Source organism: Pseudorca crassidens, chromosome 9, assembly GCF_039906515.1.
Source record: "Pseudorca crassidens isolate mPseCra1 chromosome 9, mPseCra1.hap1, whole genome shotgun sequence".
NCBI lineage: Eukaryota > Metazoa > Chordata > Mammalia > Artiodactyla > Delphinidae > Pseudorca > Pseudorca crassidens.
Genome location: NC_090304.1, coordinates 982,424 through 1,006,500, shown reverse-complemented (window position 1 = coordinate 1,006,500; position 24,077 = coordinate 982,424). Strand labels below are relative to the sequence as shown.

At 65.7% G+C, this 24,077-nt stretch overlaps 1 protein-coding gene across 1 annotated transcript; it reads left to right on the top strand.

The window, feature by feature from the left end:
* The first annotated feature begins 1,117 nt into the window (after window positions 1-1,117).
* Window positions 1,118-24,077, top strand: MUC6 (mucin 6, oligomeric mucus/gel-forming). The gene is made up of 35 exons (XM_067750542.1): window positions 1,118-1,175; window positions 4,368-4,430; window positions 4,848-5,088; window positions 5,158-5,284; window positions 5,567-5,657; window positions 5,738-5,847; window positions 6,021-6,228; window positions 6,415-6,537; window positions 6,953-7,073; window positions 7,181-7,319; window positions 7,406-7,510; window positions 7,634-7,706; window positions 7,793-7,930; window positions 8,190-8,351; window positions 8,430-8,524; window positions 8,616-8,748; window positions 8,822-9,071; window positions 9,150-9,202; window positions 9,294-9,403; window positions 9,868-10,019; window positions 10,167-10,308; window positions 10,394-10,504; window positions 10,855-11,040; window positions 11,118-11,357; window positions 11,618-11,774; window positions 11,959-12,102; window positions 12,317-12,388; window positions 13,322-13,570; window positions 13,666-13,893; window positions 14,946-18,199; window positions 18,300-19,003; window positions 19,090-19,515; window positions 19,757-21,015; window positions 23,112-23,214; window positions 23,539-24,077. Exons 1-35 carry the CDS (start codon window positions 1,118-1,120, stop codon window positions 23,714-23,716), a joined length of 10,005 nt encoding a protein of 3,334 aa, XP_067606643.1. The 3' UTR covers window positions 23,717-24,077.

The window sequence follows — 24,077 nt, the reverse complement described above, 5'->3', positions numbered from 1 at the left end:
CACCCTGACCCTGACCCTGACCCTGACCCTCGCCCTGACCCCTCGCATTGCGGGCGTGTGAGCTGCCCGTGGACAAGTGCCCACTGGCCTCACCGGCCTCCCGCTCCCCAGGGTGCCTCCCCCAGGAGCCATGTCCTTCTGTCCTTCTCCCAGGGGGGTGGGGGCACAGCCCCTGCTTCTCTGCCTGAGCGGGCCGGGGACCCTGAGGCTGGCACAGGAGATGCCCCCCCCAAGGCTGCCTCACTCCTGCTGCGCCTGAAGCACGCAGCTCAGAGCCATGTGGGTTCAGACAACCGTTAATTAGGGGTCCCGGGGCCCAGCAGGACCACTCTGCCCCTCCCACCACCCAAAGTCCCAGGCGGCCAGCTGAGAAGGGGGTCTCCGGCAACGAGCTGGCCAGCCAAGGCCCTGCACCCCAGGGATGTGGTGTCAGCCCCACAAGCTCCTCAGGCCTCCAGGGAGGCCTCCATCTGAGCCCCAGGGCCAGTGGCCCGTGCATGAGCGCCCCCCAGCCGGGACCCCACCCCGAGGGGCAGAGTCTGGAATGGCTTGCCCTCCTCTGGAGAGTCCCTGCCACTGGGCAGTCTTTCCTCCCAGGGTGGGGGTGGGACCCAGTGTGCGGGCACCTTGTAGGGGTCCTGGGTCCAGGTGAGGATGAAGCGCCCCCCAGAAGCTCTCTGTAGCACCCTAGAGGGGGTGCCCAGGCGTCTCCCCGACACGTCCTGGACAAGCCCCCTCTCAGTCCCCAGGTGCCCACGCTGACTCGCTGGACCGACCCCCAGGGAGACCCCTGGCAATTGAGGTTTCACCAGAGATGTGTGCAGGGCCCCGGAGGGTGTGTGCCGGCCCCCTGCTCAGAGGTGAGTGACAACGGGGCCGCTGCCCGCTGAAGAATTTTCCAAAGGCCGGGTCCTGATAAAGCAGCGCCCCAGATCCTGTTTGGCCACCCCTGGACTGGCTGGCCGTGGCAATTACCAGACGGGAGCGTGGGGCACAAGCAGGCGGGGCGGGGCAGGGCCCCTGGCCCCTATATAAGGCGTCGGGGGGAGGCCACTCGGGCCGCACAGGTGCAGCAGCCTGCCCAGTGCCCCGCGGTGGCCGCTGTCCTCTCCGCGCCATGCTCGGGCCCCAGCTGCTGCTGCTTCTCTCCTGCGGGGGTGCCCTGCTCAGCGCCGGTGAGTGGGGGGCTGCAGGCCGTGTACCAGGGTCGGCCAGACACCCTCAGAGGACTCCTGCACGTGGGAAGTCCTCCCAGGCCTTCTCGCCTCTGCGGCTTGGCCGTGGGGACGCTGCTGAATGGGAAGGGGAGGCGAAGCCAGGCCCAGGAGGCTTCTCCTCGCTCTGTGGCTGCCCCACGCTTGCCGAGGCTCAGGTCTCCGCCGGCGGCCTCGGAGCCTGGCCCAGCCCGTGGGAATCGGAGGGGACGGGCAGTCTCCTCCACGGTAGTGGGTGCGGCAGACGTGGGCGTGCGAGGCAGGGACAGTGCTGGGGCCTCAGCGCTCAGAGCCTGGCCCTGTCGCTCTCCCCACTGGGCCCTGGGTCCCGAGATGCCTCTGGGGGTCCCCAAGGGGCAGCCAGAGGGCGTGAAGGGGTCCTCGTGGGCCTTGAAGTCCAAAAACTCAGGGAGAGACCCCGGCTCCACCGGGTCCTGGCTGCGAACAGACACACCACGAAGTGGGCTCTGGGCCTCAATTTCTAGGTCTGTACGAGTGTGGGCGATGCCTCCCTTTTGTGTGGCTGCCGTGAGGACTGAAGACCTGGGAGGCTGGAAGGGGCCGCCCCACCCGAGTGCCCCCAGCCTCACCCATCGGGCTGTTGGGACGGGGGTCCCCTTCCTCCTCCCCCAGGTCCCTTCGGCCAACCAACCCAGGCACAGGAGATGCCGCAGGCCTAGGAGGCTCTCACCCCAGCCCCGCCCCACAGGAGGGGCCAGCCCCAAGGGGTGCCCAATGGCCCGGGGGAATCCCCTTCCTGCTGACTGCAGGCACCCGCCCCAGAGCTCCGGTCTCCAAGCCAGCGGGACTCCTCCTGCCTGCCTCCTAGGTCCTTGCCCCACTGCCCGGTCCTTGCCCCACTGCCCGCTCCTTGGCGGCCCCAGAGCCCCACCAGCCTCAGCTAGCAGCCAGGGAGAAGCGCCAGGCCTGCCGTCTGGCCATGGCCCAGGCGCTGGGGGCAGGCTGGGGGCTCCGAGTCGAGCGGGCCTCCCCTGGGCCCGTTCCACCCCTTGCCTCCCACGAAGCCCCATCCCCACCCCCAGGCCCCAGCTTTCCCACCAGGGGTGGTTCTGAGCACTCAGGACCCCTGCCCATCCAAGGCCGCCTCCCTGGGCCCATCCCTCGCCCTGGGGACCCCCAGACCTGGACCCAGAACCAGGGCGACGAGGGAGGTGTTCGGGAGCCAGTGGGGCGGGGTGTAGGCCAGCAGGTGTAGTGAGGGGCATGGCTTTGGGGAGCCATGGGGGTCCAGGCTGTGAACGCTGCACAGGGCAGGGGCGGGGCCCCGCCACATTTCAGCAAACACTCTTTGAGCACCGATTCCGTGCTGGCATGGGGAGGCGGGGAGCGAGAGACAGGCCCTGCCCTCCTGGACCAGAGGCCTCAAAGCACAAGTTCAGACATCAGGATCTTGGGGGCTGGGGATTAAGGGACAGAGGCCCCTGAGCCGGGCCAGGGTTGACCCAGAACGGGCAGGGCAGGCAGGGCTGCCAAACGTGCAGAAGGAACAAACAGCGTGTGCTCCAGCCACCACAGGGCGCATCCAGGGGCTGAGAAAGGCCAGGGGCGGCGGACCGGCCCGCCCTGCAGGCCCCGCGGGTCCCAGCCAGGGAGCTGAGCGCGGTGGGAAGCTCAGACAGTCCTAGGCGAGGAGCAGTGACGCCGCTGGGGGGCTGTCGTTCAGACAGCGGGGCCGCAGGGCCGGGCGGGGACCAGGCGGAGCCGAGGGCCGAGCGCAGCGAGCTCGGGAGGCTGGTGCTGGGCGACAGGCGAAGCACGGGAGGGGCCGCTGCAAGTGGGCACCTGGGAGTGGCCCTCGGGGGCCAGTGGGTGCGACTCTAGGCGTCGGGGGGCCAGTGGTGAGCCGAGAGGAGGGGCCCCAGGCGTGGATGGGCGTGGTGGGCACTGCAGAGGAAGGCGGCCAGGTGTCACCTCCCGCCCGGCCTGGGGACCCTGTGCCGTTGGGCAGGCACCCCTGCTCCCTGGCGTCACCCAGAGAAACAACACCAGCAGCGACCAGCACCGTGACTCGGGAGGTCAGTGTCACCCAGGAAGGCACAGACCCCGGGGAAAAGGGGGCGCGGCGGGGAGCAGCAGGGACGGGACCCCGGGGGCCGCATTCAGCGATGACTCTGCCGCCCGCCGGCGCTGGGCCTCATCTCCCACAGGGCCCACGGGGCCGCAGGGAGGACTGCAGCAGGGCAGGGAGAGGGGAGGCGAGGCTGGGCCCGTGCCTCCTGCCCCGACAGTCGCCGCAAGCAGCGTCACCGGGCATCTCTCCGGCAACGGCCAGAGCGCCGGGAAGCTGACAGGGAGGAAGGAAGCAAAGAAACAGCCCCTTTTAGGGCCCAGAAGAGGGAGAAGTCCTCCGCGGGCCTCAGCCTCACTCAGCCTCTGAGCTGGCGGCAGAGCGCACACGGACCCCAGAGGGAGTGGACCCGAGGTGGGCTGGGCTGGGAACTCGGCGGGTGTAGCCGGACAGCGGCACGCCACCGGCCAAGTCACCCACAGACGCCCAGGCACCCCTGCCCAGCTCTCCCTGGCCCTCCCGCCACTTGCAGACCACCGAACCCCTCTGGGCTCAGGGCTCCTCACCCCCACCTGCAGCTACTACCCTCCATGAGGCCCACACGGGAGCCCACTGGGAGCCAGCGCAGCCAGGAGCCCCTTTATCACACGCCACCTGCGTGCGCGGCGCCCAGGCTTCTCTGGGGAGCGAGCCAGTGCCTGGAGCCCGGCGGGCAGACCTGCAGGTGCCGCGGGACAGACGACGCCACGGACAGCCGGGGCCCAGCTCGCCCAGCCCTGAGCCCCACTCTCGGGACCCCATCTCCCCAGGGACCTCCCGGCTCCCAGCGTCTGCGGCCGCCCCCCACTCACTGCCCTTCCACGCGTGCGTGTGCCTGGGGGCGGGGCCTCATCCCCACCGTGTCCCCAGCCCCAGCAGGTGACAGCTCAGAGAGGTCCCTCTGAGGCAACCAAAGGAAAGGACGGCGGGGACGGCGGAGCTTGTGCAGCCCAGGAGCAGCCCTGCTGGCACTCCCCGCACTCCCTGCCGTGCCCCGGGCCTGGCTCACCCGAAACACGCTGCCGGCCACAGCCCTCGAGCAGAGCTGGGCAGCCCCACACTGACCGCGGGCCCTGTCCACGCAGGTCTGGACGACAGCTCCTTGGTGCCCCCAGGCCTCCGGAGGCTGAAGGACTCCCCGCAGACAGGTGAGGGTCACGGCAGCCCCCTGTCCCCGTGTCCACCGGCCATGGCCCTGCTACAGGGTAACCGTGTCTGGTGTTTCCACAAGGGCCTCCAGCTATGGAAGAGCCTCAGACCACCCTCACCTGGGGGAGACAAGCCCCTGCTGCCCCTGCTGCCCCTGCGGGATGGGGGCTAAGTTGCAGCTTCATGTCCTACAGACCCCAGGGCTGATGGGGCCACAGACCCCAACCACATCAGAGGCCTGCGCTCCCGCAGGCAGGGGATGGGTGTGGGGCGCGGGGCCCTTCTCCCGCCCACCCCAGGAGGGCCTGGAAATTGGGAGGCCTCTTGTCTGCCAGTGTGGGCTCCCCGGGGCCCCAGACCTGCCCCACCAGCCGGGAGGACGCAGGGCCCCGAGACCCCGCCCGCTCCCTCCGCAGCTCCAGACAGGGGCTGGTGCTCCACGTGGGGGCCCGGCCACTTCACCACCTTCGACGGCCACACGTATGACTTCTCGGGGACCTGCAACTACATCTTTGCGGCCATGTGCAAGGATGCCTCGTCCACCTTCAGCGTGCAGCTACGGCGAGGGCCGAGCGGGAACATCTCCCGGGTCATCGTGGAGCTGGGGGCCTCTGTGGTCACTGTGCAGAAGGCGGTCATCTCCGTCAAGGATGTGGGGTAGGCTGCAGAGCCGGGCCGGGCGGCTGGGGCCCCTAGGGGCGGCCGCTGACTGCTGTCACCCTGCAGGGTCGTCAGCCTGCCCTACACCAGCAACGGGCTCCAGATCACACCCTTTGGCCAGAGCGTGCGGCTGGTGGCCAAGCAGCTGGAGCTGGAGCTGGTGGTCATGTGGGGTCCGGGCGCCCACCTCATGGTGAGGACACAGCAGGGGACTGGGTGGCGGAGCTGCCCTCCTGGGGATTGGGGCCAGGAGCCTGGGCTTTTTGTTGGCTCAGTTCCCTCCATCGAGCACGAATGGAGGTCCCCTGGGAGGAGCCGGGCGGACAGACCCTGGGGTGGCATGGTGCCAGGACCCTCCCCGTGAGGGGTGCTCTGGGCCCCTGGAGCAGGCGTGAGCAGCTTCCAAGGGGTCCTGGGGCCCTGGGAGTCCTGTGCGCCTCCCCGCCCACCCGACGGCGGTGCCCGACCCCTCCAGGTCCTGGTGGAGAAGAAGCACATGGGCAAGATGTGTGGGCTGTGTGGGAACTTCGACGGCGAGAAGGCCAATGAGTTTCTGAGCGAGGACGGTAGGTGGGGGGAAGTGGTGGAGAGACCCCTCTGTGGCCCAGCAACCATGGTGCTGACCCTGCCCCACCCCTCACCCCAGGGCAACTCCTGGAACCCCCTAAGTACGCCGCCCTCCAGAAGCTGGATGACCCCAACGAGATCTGTGCCTATGAGGCCATCCCCAGCCCCCGGGTCCCGCAGGCAGAGAACGTACGTGAGGCGGTCGGGCTCCCCGGGGCCAAGGGGGCCCTTCAGCCAGGGTGGGGCCGGCTCACGGGATCTGGCAGGGTCCCGAGGCCAGCGACACCCCCAGACTGCCAAGTCACACGCGTGGTGTGGGATGTGGCCTTGACACCTATGACCCTGAGTGTCCCTGTGCCCAGGCCCAGACCTGCATCCAGTTGCTGACCCTGGTGTCCCGCGAGTGCAACGTGCCCAAGGAGCCCTTCCTGCTGAGCTGCCAGGCGGACATGGCCACGTGTGCCCAGCCCGGCCAGCACCACTGCAGCTGTGCCACGCTATCTGAGTACTCGCGCCAGTGCAGCATGGCCGGCCAGCCCGTCAACAGCTGGCGGGGCCCTGGCCTCTGTTGTGAGTCCTGGGGAGGGTCGGGGGGAGGGCCAGGGCCCCAGACACGATGCCCCCAATCTCCCCTTGTTTGAGAGACAGAGAAGACCCAGGTGGAGGAGGGGCTGGCCTGAGTCCTCGGCCAGGGTCGGGTGGGTGGCCAGGCCCTGGGCGCCCGACCCCTCTCACAAGGGCCACACGGACCTGCAGCTGTGGGCCAGTGCCCAGCCAACCAGGTGTACCGGGAGTGCGGCGAGACCTGCGTGCAGACCTGCTCCAACCCGCGGCGCAGCTGCTCCGGCTTCTGCACCTTCGGCTGCTTCTGCCCGGAAGGTGAGGACAGCTGCTCTCCCAGGACCCTTGCAAAGGAGCCTGGAGACAGGGCATCCGCTCCGCCCACACCGATGCTCGGAACCCCCAGCCACTCTGCGGGGGCTTGGCCCGGGGAGGGCTCTGCCTTCACGGTGCTCACAGACGCCCCGGGCCACGGCCGCATGTGCCAGTCGGCGGGGAGTAAGGTGGTGGGCAGAGGCGGGGTTTGCGCTGGACAGGGCCCGCTGCCCAATGAGGAGCGGCACCTAGCACGAGGGGGCGGGAGGCGGCGAGGCAGGCGGGGCTGAAGGCGGAGGCTCTCCTGGGGCACCCCCAGCCCCTCCCCCTGGGCGGGACAGGGTGGGGGAGGGGCTGCCCAGCAGGAGGGCGGGAGGGGTCTCCGCGCCCGCAGCCCCAGGAAGCCCCTCTCCCGCAGGTATGGTTCTGGACGACATCTCCAAAAACCACAGCTGCGTGCCTGTCCCCCAGTGCCCCTGCATGCTCAGCGGGGTAGTCTTCGCCCCTGGGGAGGTCACGACAGCCGCCTGCCAGAACTGGTGAGCGCAGGGCAGCAGGAGGGGCGTGCAGGCAGGCTGGGGGCAGGGACGGGGATGCGGCGGCCTCAGCCCTGGGGGCCATCTGGGTCACGCCTCCTCGCCCACAGCCGGTGCTCTGGGGGCCGCTGGGAGTGCGTGGAGCAGCCCTGCCCCAGGCGCTGTGCCCTGGAGGGCGGCTCCTTCGTCACCACATTCGACGCCAGGCCCTACCGCTTCCACGGCACCTGCACCTACATCCTCCTCCAGGTAGGACGCAGCCTCCGCCTGGGGGCCGCCACGGCGGGTCGCCGTGACAGCCCGGGCCCCCTGTGCTGAGCCGCCCCTCCTCCCAGAGCCCCCAGCTCCCCGACGGGGGCTCGCTCATGGCCGTGTACGACAAGTCTGGGTACTCGCACTCGGAGACATCGCTGGTCGCTGTCATCTACGTGTCCAGCCAGGTGAGGCCACCCCACCTGCCACCTGCGCCCACCCGGGGCCCCAAGCAGATGCGTCCCAGCTCCCCCTCCACCCTGCCTGGCCCCAACTCCCAGCCCCCCGTAACTCAGCCACCCTCCCCGCAGGACAAAATTGTGATTTCTCAGGACGAGGTGATCACCAACAACGGGGACACCAAGCGGCTGCCGTATGAGACTCGTAGGTCCTCAGCTCCCCCCCAGCACCCGGGGCCTCCCGAGCCTGCCTCTAAAGCAGGCCGCCTGCTGAGGCCCCTGTCCCCTCAGGCAACATCACGGTCTTCAGGCAGACATCCACCCACTTGCAAATGGTCACCACCTTCGGGCTGGAGCTCGTGATCCAGCTGTGGCCGTTGTTCCAGGTGTACATCACTGCCGGGCCCCAGTTCAGAGGCCAGACCAGAGGTGAGTCCCTCCCCCGCTGCCCCGTCCCCACCCAGCTCGGCCACTCCGGAAGAGGAGGGGCCCGGCAGAGCCCTGCTCTGACCCAGGGTGTCGGGCACTCACGGCCCAGGCCGGCTCCACCTGGCTGGCTGGTCTTCCCAGGCGTGTAGCCAGCCATGGCCTCTCGCCCGGGGTGTGGTTAGGGGAGAAGACGGGCTTTGGGGAGGGCGGGGCAGGACAGGGGCATGGGCCAGTCCACCCTCACGTCCGGCCGGCCCAGGGCTCTGCGGCAACTTCAACGGGGACACGACAGACGACTTCACGACCAGCATGGGCATCACAGAGGGCACCGCCTCGCTCTTCGTGGACTCCTGGCGGGCAGGGAACTGCCCAGCCGCGCGCGAGCGTGAGACCGACCCCTGCTCCATGAGCCAGCTCAACAGTGGGTGCCATCCAGGAGGGCTGCGGGGTGGGCGGGAGGCCCCGGCGGACGGCTGACCCACGCCGGCCTGCCCCCCAGAGGTGTGCGCGGAGACCCACTGCGCGGTGCTGGTGAAGAAGGGCACGGTGTTCGAGAGGTGCCACGCCGCCGTGGACCCCAAGCCCTTCTACAAGGTGGGCGGCCCCGTGGGCAGCGGGGCGGGGGTGGCGCAGGGGGCACCCTCGGGGTCCTGGGTGGGCACCCACGGCCCCTGTCTGCCCACAGAGGTGCGTGTACCAGGCCTGCAACTACGAGGAGACCTTCCCGCACATCTGCGCCGCCCTGGGCGACTACGCCCTCACGTGCACCTCACGGGGCGTCCTGCTCCCGGGCTGGAGGAGCAGCATGGACAACTGCAGTGCGTATGGGCCGGCGGGGCTGGTGCCGCCCCCCACACCCCCGCACCGGGCCTGACTCCGGGTCCCCCGCAGGCACCCCTTGCACAGGCAACCAGACGTTCAGCTACGACAGCCAGGCCTGTGACCGCACGTGCCTGTCTCTGTCCGACCGCGAGGTCGAGTGCCACCCCAGCGCCGTGCCCGTGGACGGCTGCAACTGCCCCGAGGGCACCTACCTGAACCACAAGGCTGAGTGCGTGCGTGAGGCCCAGTGTCCCTGCCTCCTGGACAGCTCCAAGTTCATCCTGGCCGACCAGTCCACCATGGTCAATGGCGTCATCTGGTGAGCGAGGGGTCCAGAGGGTGGCCGCCCGGCCTGCAGCCCAGCCCAGGCGGCGCTCACCGGGCCTCTCTCCTGCAGCTACTGCGTCAACGGGCGGCTGAGCTGCCCGGCACAGCCTCAGATGCTCTTGGGTACGTAGCTGTAGCCGAGGCTGGCGAAGCTGGACTGTGGGTGCCTCGGCCCCTCTGGGCCCGCCTCACCCCATGCCCCTTGTCTCTGCAGCAACCTGCTCGGCCCCCAAGACGTTCCAGTCCTGCAGCCAGTCCTCGGAGGACAAGTTCGGGGCAGCCTGCGCTCCCACCTGCCAGATGCTAGCCACCGGCACCCCCTGTGTAAGACCAGGTGGAGCGAGGGCAAGAGTGCTCCGCGGAGGGCAGGCTCCACTGCCCGGGGCGCCGGGGACACCCTGGGTTAGACGTTCCCAGGGCGGACGCCCCGACATCTTCTCCTTGGCCCACAAGAAGAGTCCCACAGACCCCTCACGAAAGGCGGGCCATGCTCCATCCCCACCGTCCCATGATGCGCGTGACCGGTGGCGTGGCCGCCGGGTGTGCTCCTTTGTGGGCTCCCTGAGGACCGTGGGCCCTGCCAGCTTGGGGTGAGGGTACACCAGCCCAGCCATGCCGCAGAGGTGATGCCCCTCAGAGAGGGGCAGCTGTGCTAAGGGAAGGCCCAGAGCAGGATGGACACAGGGAGCAGGTCTGGGGAGAACGCTGGGGAGTCTCAGAAGGTCCCAGGGCTGCGGAGGCAGCTAGCAGGGCCACCCTCCAGGGGCCACTGACCCTCCTCCCTGCAGGTGCCCACCAAGTGTGAGCCTGGCTGTGTCTGTGCCAAGGGGCTCTACGAGAACGCCAGCGGACAGTGCGTGCCCCCCGAGGAGTGCCCGTGCGAGTTTGCAGGCGTCTCCTATCCCCAGGGCGCCGAGCTCCACACGGACTGCAAGAGCTGGTGAGCCACAGCCCTACCCACAGACCTGGTGGCCCAACTGTCCTTGAGCCCTTGGGGCGGGCAGGGGCCCCTACCAACCCACGAGGTCAGGGTCCTGCGGGGGTGCGTGTGCCCCAGTCACCCCAGAATGCCCTGCTCCTCCCACAGCATCTGCTCTAGGGGGACGTGGACGTGCCAGCAGAGTGCCCACTGCCCATCCACCTGCACCCTCTACGGGGAGGGCCACGTGGTCACCTTCGATGGGCAGCGCTTCGTGTTTGATGGCAACTGCGAGTACATCCTGGCCACAGTGAGTGCTGGCCTGGGCCATGGGGGGCCACGGGGGGCCTGGGGGGCCACAGGGTCAGCTCCTCCTCAGCGCCGTCTCCCCACAGGACGGCTGCGGTGCCAGCGACTCGCAGCCCACCTTCAAGATCCTTACAGAGAATGTCGTGTGTGGGAAGTCGGGCGTCACCTGCTCACGGGCCATCAAGATCTTCCTGGGGGTGAGCAGGCGGGTGGCCTTCCCAACCTCCCTCCAGGGCCCCAGGGCCTGGCCTCTCGGGGCCCTCACGGCCCTGTGCCCTGGCCTCCACGCCCACATCACGGCAGCAGTGTCCCCGGAACTGGACAACCGTACAGCAGGTAGGGGTTCTCCCACAAGCCTGACCCTCAGCCCTCGACACAGTTTCCAGCATGTTCTGGAACCTTCTGCCGACAGAAGGCTCTAGAGGGCAGACCCCCCAGGCCAGGGCTGGCCCTGCCGTGGAGAGCTCAGGCCGGGAGGCAGGGCCCAGCGGCATTTAGTGGCCACCCAGGACGTGGGCAGGCATCCTGTGACAGCCGCACCCCACAGGGCCTGTCCATCGTGCTGGCGGATGGGAACTACACAGTCAGCGGGGAGGACCCCGGTGTGCACTTCCGGGTCAAGGCCGGCTCCCTGCACCTGGTGCTGGACGCCACCGTCAGCAGCACGTACAACCTGACCCTCATCTGGAACAAGCACATGACCGTCTTCATCAAGATCGCCCGTGCCTCCCAGGTACCGCCGCCCCTGCCCCACAGCCCCAGGGAGTGGTGAGTCCCTGCCTGCCGGCCGCCTGACACCAGCCCCCGCAGGACGCCCTCTGCGGCTTGTGCGGCAACTACAACGGGAACATGAAGGACGACTTCCAGACACGCAGCAAGTACCTGGCGTCCAGCGAGCTGGAGTTCGTGAACTCCTGGAAGGAGAGCCCGCTGTGCGGGGACACCACCTTCACGCGGGACCCCTGCGGCCTCAACGCCTTCCGTCGCTCCTGGGCTGAGCGCAAGTGCAGCATCATCAACAGCCAGACCTTCGCCGCCTGCCACGGCCAGGTGCCCCCCCAGTGCCCGGTGCTACCCTGGCCGGCGCCCCGGGCTCAGCGGCCAAGCCGTCAGGGCCAGGTGCCCCCCCAGTGCCCGGTCCTACCCTGGCCGGCGCCCCGGGCTCAGCGGCCAAGCCGTCAGGGCCAGGTGCCCCCCCAGTGCCCGGTCCTACCCTGGCCGGCGCCCCGGGCTCAGCGGCCAAGCCGTCAGGGGAGGGCTAGCCGGGAGGAGCCCGGCCCCGCCCTGACGCTGAGAGTCGGCCCCCGCAGGTGTACCGCCTGCCTTACTATGAGGCCTGCGTGCGCGACACGTGTGGGTGTGACACCGGCGGGGACTGCGAGTGCCTGTGTGACGCTGTGGCCGCCTACGCCAAGGCCTGCGTGGACAAGGGCGTGTGCGTGGACTGGCGGTCCCCAGACTTCTGCCGTGAGTCCCACTCCTGCCCAAAGGCCTCCGCGGGGCCACAGGCGGAATGTCCGGCTGCAGCGCTTCCCCCGGGCAGGGGGCGGGGGGCGGGCAGCACCCCCAGGGAGGCAGAGGCACCCTGAGCCCGCTGGCAGGGGCGGGCTCCCGGGCCGGCTCTGCCGCCTGACGGCGCCCTTCTCCGCAGCCATCTACTGCGACTTCTACAACACCCACACGCAGGTGGGCGGCGGCAAGTACCAGCACGCCCAGGAGGCCAGCTGCACATGGCACTACCAGCCGTGCCTCTGCCCCGCGCTGCTGCAGAGCTTCCCGGGGCCCAACATCGAAGGTACTGGGCGCAGAGAAGGAGACGGGAGGAGGGGAAGGCCTGCTGGCAGGTGGGATGTGGGGGTGTGTCTGACAGTGGGGACCCAGGCAGGCACCTGTGCCTGGGGATCGGGGGAGAGGCCAGGAGAGCCGGGGCCGGGGGGGCGGCCAGGCCTGGGGAAAGGGGCTTCTGCTTCTGGACACTGAGGTCTGGCTGTTCTCTGCACCCCCCTCAGGCTGCTACAACTGCTCCCAGAACGAGTACTTCGATCACGACAAGGGGATGTGCTTGCCGTGCAGTAAGCTCAGCCCACTGCCCAAGAGCCCCCACGCCCCCGCCCAGAGCTCGCAGCTCCTGCCCAGACTGGCCAGCCTCCCAGCACCCCCACTCCCCAGGGGCACAGCCAGAGACACAGGGAAAGGGACTGGCCCTCGCCTCCCTTCCCCTCCCCAAACATCCACTCACCCAGCCTGCAGCCACAGGGCACACCCAGGCCCCGCCAGCCTGCTGGGGTGTGTGGGTGCAGAGCAGGGACCTCCTGGGAGTTCAGCAGCAGGCGGCCCGGTGGGCACTGGACACTACCTGCAGCTACCCTTGGGCAGCACCCCGGCTGGCCCCTCCACTCCCTGCCAGGCCGTCGGTGCAGAGGTGGGAGCAGGGGAGAGAAGACGGGGAGCAGGGGTCCCGGCACTTCTGCGGTAGCTCCATCCCCCGCGTCCTCTGCCTCACACCCTGGGGACACAGCCGAAGGCTCTGAAGGGCCCAGGCAGGCGGAGACGGGGCGGGGAGGCAGCACCCCCAACCGCCCCTCCTCTTGCGGCGTCATCACCCACCGTGCCGCTGCCCACGGCAGGTGACTGCACACGTGCCAGGGCCGAGGTGAAGCAGGCTCTCTCCCAGGGCTCCTCCCCGGCTCCACCAGCCAGGCTGCAGCCAGCCCAGCCTGTGTCTGTCCGCCCAGCGGCCGCAGCCAGGCTTGCGGGCGTGGGGCAGGGCAGGGTGTAGCTGCGCTGGCCCTGGGCTGCTCGGCACGGTGGGGGCGGCAGGTGCTGACCAGGAAGTCAGACGGGAGGGGCTCGGCAGGCCCCACTGGGCCCTGCTGCCTGGCCACCAAGCACAGCAGGGCCAAAGGACACACGCCCTGCCGGGAGCCCCCACTGCCATGAGGGCCGCTGCCCAGCCCGCGTGGCCTGGGGCCCAGCAGGGAAGTGAAGGGCTCCTCCCAAAGGGTGTGCCAGAGCAGCTCCCTACCCCACAACAACAGCATGTGTGCCACACTCAGGCTCCCACAGCACGGAAACCAGGCCCACCACAGCCGCAGCCAGCACCACAGTGACCCCCAGCACCACTGCGCTGAGCTCCACCAGACCCTCGCCAAGCTCCCCGGCCACACCTGAGGCCCCGACCCGGACACCCAGCCTTCCGGCCACGCCAACGGCCACAGCCACAGCCCCCACCACCCAGACACAACCAACAGTCCCCTCAGGAGGTAGGGCCCCCGGGCCAGGGCCCCGGGGTGGGTGAGGAAGCACCCGTGGCAGTGCGGACGGGGCTGAAGGGGATGTCGGGCGCTGTTCCCTGCAGATTCACCTCAAACCACCTCCACCGTCACCACACGGGCCACATCGGCGCCGACCACCACGGCCACTCGAAGGCCAACAGCCACGGCACCCACCGTGACCCAAGCCACAACACAGCCCACAGGATCCTCCCACGACACAGCCACGCGGTCCACAGCTCGGTCCACGGCGCGAACCACAGCAGCCCCACCAACCCCGGCAACATCAGGGACCTCCACAGTGTCCCCCGCAAGTAAGCATGCCACCACTGCCCGTCCCCACAGAGGGGCCTCAGCGGGGCAGCCCCAGCACCCAGCCCAAGCTATGTGGGGCCGCGTGGAAGACAGCAGCCTTGGGCCACCCCCACGACCACACAGGACCGGCTCAGGCCCGAGGGAGGCAGCAGCCTGCCTGACTCAGCACGCTCCTCTTTGCACATCTCCCCCGCCACGGTACCCAAGCGCCCATCCACCACGGCCACCCCCACCAAGGGAATCCACAGGCCCCAGGGGATCCAGGGCTCCAAAAGGCCCCCGACCCAAGTGCAGGCCCCGACTCTGGGGCAGCGCCCCAAACCTCCGATTACCCTGACAGCAGGCGAGAAGAGAAGCCTTTCCCAAGGCCAGCGGCAGGGGAGCCATGCAGGGATAGCCGAGCCCACCCGAACAATGGCCGCCCTGAGAGTAGCGTCGAGGGGACAGAGACATGCAGGGCTGCCGGGGAGGGACCCCAAAGCCCACTACAAGCAGCTGAGAGGCAACAAGGGTCCACAGAGAATGCCGGGGTGGGGCTTGGGAAAGGAACGAGATAGTCATTCAGGAAACTCCTGGACACACCACCAGGGACACACAGAAGCCACATGTGAGGAGGACGATGTGGAAGGTGTGGGTGATGAACGGGTCCCACCCAAAGGCAGGGTAACGAGGAGGAGTGAACTGACCACCACTGTTTTCTACAGCGTTCTCAACACACCGTTGGACCCCTGAAGCCCCTGTCAGCCAGGAGACACAGCAGACGGACCTCCCACGACCCCCGGAGAGCACCACAGGCCACAGCACAACGCACACCAGTCCACTGTCAGGAGCCACCACTGCTAGGGCCGAGGCGGACACCAGTCACACCACACACTCTGAATCCAGCTCCCTAACACACACCGCCACGGCCACACCCCCCATGCCACACACCCCCTTCACCACTCACTCCACCCCCACCCTCTCTGTCCCCACTACCACCCACACAACAGGTCCGCCCACGGGAACACCTTTCTGGACCGCCACCACCTACCCCACCCCATCACACCCACAGACGCTTCCCCCCAACGTGTCAACATCTGCCATCTCCTTGGTGGCTCCAACCTCTCACCGAGTCACCACATCAACGGAGCCCCATGCTACCTCCTCCAGCCCAAAGCCAACTGGCACCCCACCCACATCGACACACATCCCTGTCACAGAAACAGAGCCTACACGCACAGCCCCACCACCGACCAAGACCACAACAGGGACCGCCACACCCACAGCCCCGCCACTGACCCAGACCACAACAGAGACCACCACACCCACAGCCACACCACTGACAAAGACCACAACAGAGACCACCACACCCAGAACACCACCACTGACAAAGACCACAACAGAGACCACCGCACCCACAGGGCCACCACTGACCAAGACCACAACAGAGACCAGCACACCCAGAACATCACCACTGACAAAGACCACAACAGAGACGACCACACCCAGAACACCACCACTGACAAATACCACAACAGAGACCACCACACCCAGAACACCACCACTGACAAAGACCACAACAGAGACCACCACACCAACAGGCCCACCACTGACCAAGACCACAACAGAGACCAGCACACCCAGAACATCACCACTGACAAAGACCACAACAGAGACGACCACACCCAGAACACCACCACTGACAAATACCACAACAGAGACCACCACACCCAGAACACCACCACTGACAAAGACCACAACAGGGACCGCCACACCCACAGCCCCACCACTGACAAAGACCACAACAGAGACCGCCACAGCCACACCACTGACAAAGACCACAACAGGGGCCACCACACCCACAACCCTGCCACTGACAAAGACAACAACAGAGACCACCACACCCCCAGCCCCGCCACTGACAAAGACCACAACAGAGACCACCACACCCACAACCCTGCCACTGACAAAGAACACAGCACGGACCCCCACACCCACAGCCCCGCCACTGACAAAGACAACAGCATGGACCACCACACCCACAGCCCCGCCACTGACAAAGACAACAACAGAGACCGCCGCACCCACAGCCCCGCCACTGACAAAGACCACAACAGGGACCACCACACCCAGAACATCACCACTGACAAAGACCACAACAGAGACCACCACACCCAGAACATCACCACTGACAAAGACCACAACAGAGACCACCACACCCAGAACACCACCACTGACAAAGACCACAACAGGGACCACCACACCCACAGCCCCACAACTGACAAAGACCACAACAGAGACTGCCACACCCACAGCCACACCACTGACAAAGACCACAACAGGGACCACCACACCCACAACCCTGCCACTGACAAAGAACACAGCACGGACCCCCACACCCACAGCCCCGCCACTGACAAAGACAACAGCACGGACCACCACACCCACAGCCCCGCCACTGACAAAGACAACAACAGAGACCGCCGCACCCACAGCCCCGCCACTGACAAAGACCACAACAGGGACCGCCACACCCACAGCCCCGCCACTGACAAAGACCACAACAGAGACCACCACACCCACAGCCACAACACTGACAAAGACAACAGGGACCACCATACCCAGAACACCACCACTCACAGAGACCACAACAGAGACCACCACACCCACAGACACAACACTGACAAAGACCACAACACAGACCACCACACCCAGAACCCTGCCACTGACAAAGACCACAACAGAGACCACCACACCCACAGCCCCGCCACTGACAAAGACCACAACAGAGACCACCACACCCACAGCCCCACCACTGACAAAGACCACAACAGAGACTGCTGCACCCCCAGCCCCGCCACTGACAAAGACCACAACAAGGACCTCCACACCCACAACCCTGCCACTGACAAAGAACACAGCATGGACCACCACACCCACAGCCCCGCCACTGACAAAGACAACAACAGAGACTGCCACACCCACAGCCCCGCCACTGACAAAAACCACAACAGGGACCACCACATCCAGAACACCACCACTGACAAAGACAACAGAGACCACCACACCCACAGCCACACCACTGACAAAGACAACAGAGACCACCACACCCACAGCCACAACACTGACAAAGACAACAGAGACCACCACACCCACAACCCCACCACTGACAAAGACAACAGAGACCACCACACCCACAGCCACACCACTGACAAAGACAACAACAGAGACCACCACACCCACAGCCACACCACTGACACAGACCTCAACAGGGACCACCACACCCACAACCCTGCCACTGACAAAGACCACAACAGGGACCACCACACCCAGAACATCACCACTGACAAAGACCACAACAGAGACCACCACACCCAGAACACCACCACTGACAAAGACCACAACAGAGACCACCACACCCACAGCCCCGCCACTGACAAAGACCACAACAGAGACCACCACACCCAGAACCCTGCCAATGACAAAGACCACAACAGAGACCACCACACCCACAGGCCCACCACTGACCAAGACCACAACAGAGACCACCACACCCACAGCCCTGCCACTGACAAAGACCACAACCGGGACCACCACACCCAGAACATCACCACTGACAAAGACCACAACAGAGACCACCACACCCACAGCCACACCACGGACAAAGACCAAAACAGAGACCACCACACCCACAACCCTGCCACTGACAAAAACCACAACAGGGACCGCCACACCCACAGCCCCCCCACTGACAAAGACCACAACAGGGACCACCACACCCACAACCCTGCCACTGACAAAGAACACAGCACGGACCACCACACCCACAGCCCCGCCACTGACAAAGACCACAACAGAGACCACCACACCCACAGCCACAACACTGACAAAGACCACAACAGAGACCACCATACCCAGAACCTCGCCACTGACAAAGACCACAACAGAGACCACCACACCCACAGCCACACCACTGACAAAGACCACAACAGGGACCTCCACACCCACAACCCTGCCACTGACAAAGACCACAACAGGGACCTCCACACCCACAGCCCCGCCACTGACAAAGACCACAACAGGGACCACCACACCCACAACCCTGTCACTGACAAAGAACACAGCACGGACCACCACACCCACAGCACCGCCACTGACAAAGACCACAACAGAGACCGCCACACCCACAGCTCCGCCACTGACAAAGACCACAACAGGGACCACCACACCCACAACCCTGCCACTGACAAAGACAACAGGGACCGCCACAACCACAGCCCCACCACTGACAAAGACCACAACAGAGACTGCCACACCCACATCTCCGCCACTGACAAAGACCACAACAGAGACCACCACATCCACAGCCACATCACTGACAAAGACAACAGGGACCACCACACCCAGAACATCATCACTCACAAAGACCACAACAGAGACCACCACACCCACAGCCACAACACTGACAAAGACCACAACAGGGACCACCACACCCAGAACCTCGCCACTGACAAAGACCACAACAGAGACCAGCACACCCACAGCCCCGCCACTGACAAAGACCACAACAGAGACCGCCACACCCACAGCTCCACCACTGACAAAGACCACAACAGGGACCACCACACCCACAAGCCTGCCACTGACAAAGACAACAGGGACCGCCACAACCACAGTCCCACCACTGACAAAGACCACAACAGAGACCGCCACACCCACAGCCCCGCCACTGACAAAGACCACAACAGAGACCACCACACCCACAGCCACACCACTGACAAAGACCACAACAGGGACCGCCACACCCACAGCTCTGCCACTCACAAAGACCACAACAGGGACCACCACACCCACAACCCTGCCACTGACAAAGACCACAACAGGGACCGCCACACCCACAGCACCGCCACTGACAAAGGCCACAACAGAGATCGCCACACCTACAGCTCCGCCACTGACAAAGACCACAACAGAGACCAGCACACCCACAGCCATACCACTGACAAAGACCACAACAGGGACCGCCACACCCACAGCCCTGCCACTGACAAAGACCACAACAGGGACCACCACACCCACAACCCTGCCACTGACAAAGAACACAGCACAGACCGCCACACCCACAGCCCCGCCACTGACAAAGACCACAACAGAGACCAGCACACCCACAGCCACACCACTGACAAAGACCACAACAGGGACTGCCACACCCACAGCCCTGCCACTGACAAAGACCACAACAGGGACCACCACACCCACAACCCTGCCACTGACAAAGAACACAGCACGGACCACCACACCCACAGCCCCGCCACTGACAAAGACCACAACAGAGACCACCACACCCACAGCCACACCACTGACAAAGACAACAGGGACCACCACACCCAGAACACCACCACTCACAAAGACCACAACAGAGACCACCACACCCACAGCCACAACACTGACAAAGACCACAACACAGACCACCACACCCAGAACCTCGCCACTGACAAAGACCACAACAGAGACCACCACACCCACAGCCCCGCCACTGACAAAGACCACAACAGAGACCGCCACACCCACAGCTCCGCCACTGACAAAGACCACAACAGGGACCACCACACCCACAACCCTGCCACTGACAAAGACAACAGGTACCGCCACAACCACAGCCCCACCACTGACAAAGACCACAACAGGGGCCACCACACCCACAACCCTGCCACTGACAAAGACAACAACAGAGACCACCACACCCCCAGCCCCGCCACTGACAAAGACCACAACAGAGACCGCCACACCCACAGCCACAACACTGACAAAGACCACAACAGGGACCACCACACCCAGAACCTCGCCACTGACAAAGACCACAACAGGGACCTCCACACCCAGAACCCCGCCACTGACAAAGACCACAACAGGGACCACCACACCCACAACCCCGCCACTGACAAAGACCACAACAGAGACCGCCGCACCCACAGCCCGGCCACTGACAAAGACCACAACAGGGACCGCCACACCCACAACCTGGCCACTGACCAAGACCACAACAGGGACTGCCGCACCCACCACCCTGCCACTGACAGAGACCACAACAGGGACCGCCACACCCAGAACCCCGCCACTGACAAAGAACACAAGAGGGACCACCACACCCACAGCCCCACCACTGACAACGACCACAACAGGTACCATCACACCCACAGCCCCACCACTGATAAAGACCACAACAGGGACCTCCACATCCAGAACCCCACCACTGACAAAAACCACAACAGGAACCACCACCCCCAGAACCCCGTCACTGACAAAGACCACAAGAGGGACCACCACACCCACAGCCCCACCACTGACAAAGACCACAACAGGTACCACCCGAGCCCAGAACTCAGTCAGCACAGTACTACCACAAAGCTCTAGCTTTAATTCTACATTATCTTCTCCATCTCTAAACCCAAGCCAAAGTCCTTTCACCACTTCTGTTTCTGTGTCGAACCTTCCACATTACCCCTCGTCTTCATCCAGCACCTCCACTCTCTCCTCCCTGCCCGCTACTTCCTCTCTTCCTTCTCACGTGTCCTCACACACCACTCCTCCTTTTATATCATATTCCCCATCACCTTCAGCAGTTTCCACTTCACAGAGCATCCCAACCGCTAGTTCAGCTCCGCACAGCCCTCCCCCCTCTGCACCCGTGACCATATCACATACAGCCCCCCTGTCTGCCAGCCGCTTTTCCCCAGCCACCATCGTGTCCGTCAGGCCCTCCCTCTCACCCCCATCCTCTCCCACGCTGTCCCCTCTCCCCACTCCCAGTACCATGGTCCTGTCTACATCCCAGACCACACCCAGCAAGCCCACCTCCTCAGCTCTGTCCTCTCGGTCCACTACCTCAAAGTCCACCTCTCTCACGACCCGAGCCCCCACGCAGGGCCTCCTGTCTTCCACCCTGGGAGTGACAGCCATCCCAAGTTCCCCAGCCACCAACCTCACCACCAGACAGCCAAGTACCACCGGGCTGCCGGCCAGCGTATTCCTGACCGGCTCCATCACTGCGCATGGAAGCTCCTCCTTTCCCACTGCCGGGTCCTCTTCCACCAGGGGCCAGTCCATCTCCTCTCTCGTCACATCTCTACCCAGCTCTCCAGGTGAGTGACATCTCTGCAGCCACCTCATGACCTGTGGTGCATGCTTCTTCTCAGCCTTGTCTCTCCGCTCTGGACAATACTCTGGGTCACTCCCATGGGATCTCCGCCTTTTCTTGTCCCCTCACATTTCCTGATGACCCTATGGGCACTGCCTCTCGGCCTCTGCTCCCACCTCTGCTGCGCCCCATCATGACCTGCACACACCCACAGAGGCTGGCCCAGCCCTTGCAGCAGGTGTGTCTCCTTCCCTCCCCCTAAAGCCTTCACTTCCCTTGCCTGGGGACGGCCAGGCAGCGCAGGGCACTGAGCAGACTCGGGGTCGGGCACAGCTGGGGGAGCTGCAGCTTGGCCTCTGACCAGCCCTGGAGTGCCATTCCAGGCCTCTGAGCTTTGGTGCTTCAGCTGTGTCCTGGGGGTGTCTAGAAGGACAGGGCCCCCACCAGCAGGCAGTGGCCAAGTCACATCTCCCCCAACCCCCTCTCCAGCCTGTCCTCTGCTGTATGTTGCTTACATGTTCTCGGGGCCTCTCCTCGGCCTTTCTTGGCCAGGTCCCAGATCCTTTCTCCCCTCTTCTCAGGGCACAGCTCCAGTGAATTCCAGTCTGGCCTAAATGGGCACCTGGCCTCTCCCAGGTCGCCCCCTTCCCCACGTCAGGGCCTGACTGTCCTGCACCTGCCTCCCTCAGCCCCCCGCCCCTCCACGTCCCTGCTGCAGTCCTGGCCTCCCTTTGAGGTGACCCCCCTCAGCAGCCTTCCACGGCAACCCTCTGCAGAGCTCAGAAGGACCTGGAGTTTCAACTCTCGCAACCCTCCCCCCAGTTGCAGAAAGCAGGCACGCGCCTCACCCCAGGTGATCGTCGGGGCCCGAGCTGGGACTAGCGGCCGGGGCGCCTGCACTCCAGGGTTGGCGCCCACCCAGGTCTCAGTGCTGCAGGCGCCTCCAGCTCTGCTCTACCTTCCCTCTCCAGGCCTGCCTAAGCACCCCCGTCCTCCAAGGACACCCCCTCCCCTGCCCGGCAGCCGCCCCCTCTCACACCCCCAGCCTTCCCCCAGCAGGGCTGTCCACCACTGCAGGACGGTATTGAAAAAAAAAGTGTTTCCTCTTGTGGGACAAGGACTGGGTGGAGGCTGCCCAGGAAGAGGCGACCCAGGGCGTGGGGCGAGGGAGCAGGAGAGCAGGAGGGGAGGAGGGCTGGGGACAGTGGGCGCCACAGGGAAGACCCCCGTGCCCGCCAGGCCTCTTGTCCCACCTCCAGTGGAAAAGCAGGGCAGGCAGGGCTCGAGGCCACAGGGAGACCTTGGAAGGGGGCAGGTGGGAAGGCAGGAGAGACTGTCCAGCCTTTGCTTTTTCACTCAAGTCCCACACTGGCAGCTTCTAACGGCAACACTGCTCTGCCAGCTGTCAGGGCACCCACTACAGTCTGTCCACTGGGACAGATGCAGGACAGAGCTCACAGCCAGGTCCACACCCCTGCAGGGAGCTCTTGTGATACCAAACGTCCCCTCAGGGGATGCTGATATCATACCCCATCGCTACCGCAGGTACTGAGCCCAGCAGACCAGAAACACCTCTGCCCGCAGGTTGGTGTCAGGCCAGGAGGGGAGGTGGAGAGGGAGGCTGGGGCCAGTGCTGGGAATCTGCCTCGTCCTCTGAGAAAACCCTTGACCCTTGGGGACTCCCAGTGTAGCCAACTTTCAGGAAGAAAACACACAGTGAGAGACTTGCTATCAGGCTTTGTTCCCATGCAAAGCCATGGGGTCTGAGCTCAGTGGGGCTCGGACAAGGGGAGATGGCCTGGGGCAGGGGCTCGAGTGCAGGGTGGGGGCCCAGGGAAGATGCCACCGTGGGCACTAACGTGCTGGCGGCGCCCACACAGCCGCACCCAGATCTAAGCTGTCAGGCAGCTGGCAGCCTTCCCTTGGCGGCGCCGGCACTATCCACCATGCCACAGGAAAAGGGGGTTAAAACCCGAGGCCCAGAGCCACGTATGTCAGTTCCTGCCCTTAAGCAGGCCAGGTGCAGAGCCCCCAGAGGCCACACCTGTCCTCCAGCCCCGCCACAGGGCCACCATCTGATGCCTGACTCTCGGCTCCCAGGGACCTGCCGCGTGAGCGAGTTTGAGGAAGAGGTCACTTACCAGGGGTGCACGGCCAACGTGACGGTGACCCGCTGCGAGGGCATATGCGCCTCCTCGGCCAGGTGAGCTGTCGGCCCCGTGCGGCCCTTGTCCAGGTCCCGGACTTGGAACCCGCCCTGCTCGACAGAGGCGCTCCCAGTGGAAGCTGGGGAAGGTCCACCGCGAGGTCCCGGCCCAGGCAGCGTGCTGCCCCATCGGGTGGCCCCGGCCCGCACCCACCTCCACCACACCTGCCGGGAGCCGGGGAGGCCAGCGATGCAAGGCCAGCCCCTCCGCGAAGGCGCAGCCTGGGGCCCTGGTCCTCCTCTCCGAGCGACCGGGGAGGGGCAGGAGCACTCCCGAGGCCGCCGTCCTGACCTGCGCTCCCCGCCGCCGCTCCTCCGCAGCTTCAACACTGACACCATGCAAGTGGACACCAAGTGTAGCTGCTGCCACCCCCTCAGCTCCCATGAGAAGCAGCTCGTGCTGCCCTGCCCAGACCCCAGGGTGAGGGGACGGCGGCTGACGCTGACGCTACAGGTGTTCAGCAGCTGCACGTGCCGCTCCCAGCGCTGCGGAGACTAGAGACCTGGCCCCGGGAGTGAGGACCAAGCCGCGCCGCCGGCACCCGCTCCCCCCGACTCACTGTGCCCAGCAGCCCCTTTCCTAGGCACAGGGCGTGGCCTCAAAGAGCCCTCAGATGCAGCTCACCCAGGCATCTGAAGAGAAAGGTCCTGCAGACCCTGACCAAACCCAGCAGGCTGCCCTGCACTGCCAGCCTCGGGACTGCACAGGGCACTGCCCACCGCCCATCCACACAGCCTCCCGGCCTTCGCAGGCAGCCTTCCAGTCCTGCTGGGACCAGAACCCCACCCCCGGTGGCAGGAGTGAGGAAGGCTGCTGCAGAGGGGATTCCTGGGGAAACAGGGGCCGCCCAAGCAGAGAA

Bases quoted from the DNA above. Each gene is read 5' to 3' on its own strand.
- MUC6 (XM_067750542.1), top strand. From the start codon at position 1,118: ATGCTCGGGCCCCAGCTGCTGCTGCTTCTCTCCTGCGGGGGTGCCCTG. The intron at 6,538-6,952 runs GTGAGGACAGCT...CCTCTCCCGCAG, and splicing joins CGGCTGCTTCTGCCCGGAAG to GTATGGTTCTGGACGACATC. The intron at 7,931-8,189 runs GTGAGTCCCTCC...CGGCCGGCCCAG, and splicing joins GTTCAGAGGCCAGACCAGAG to GGCTCTGCGGCAACTTCAAC.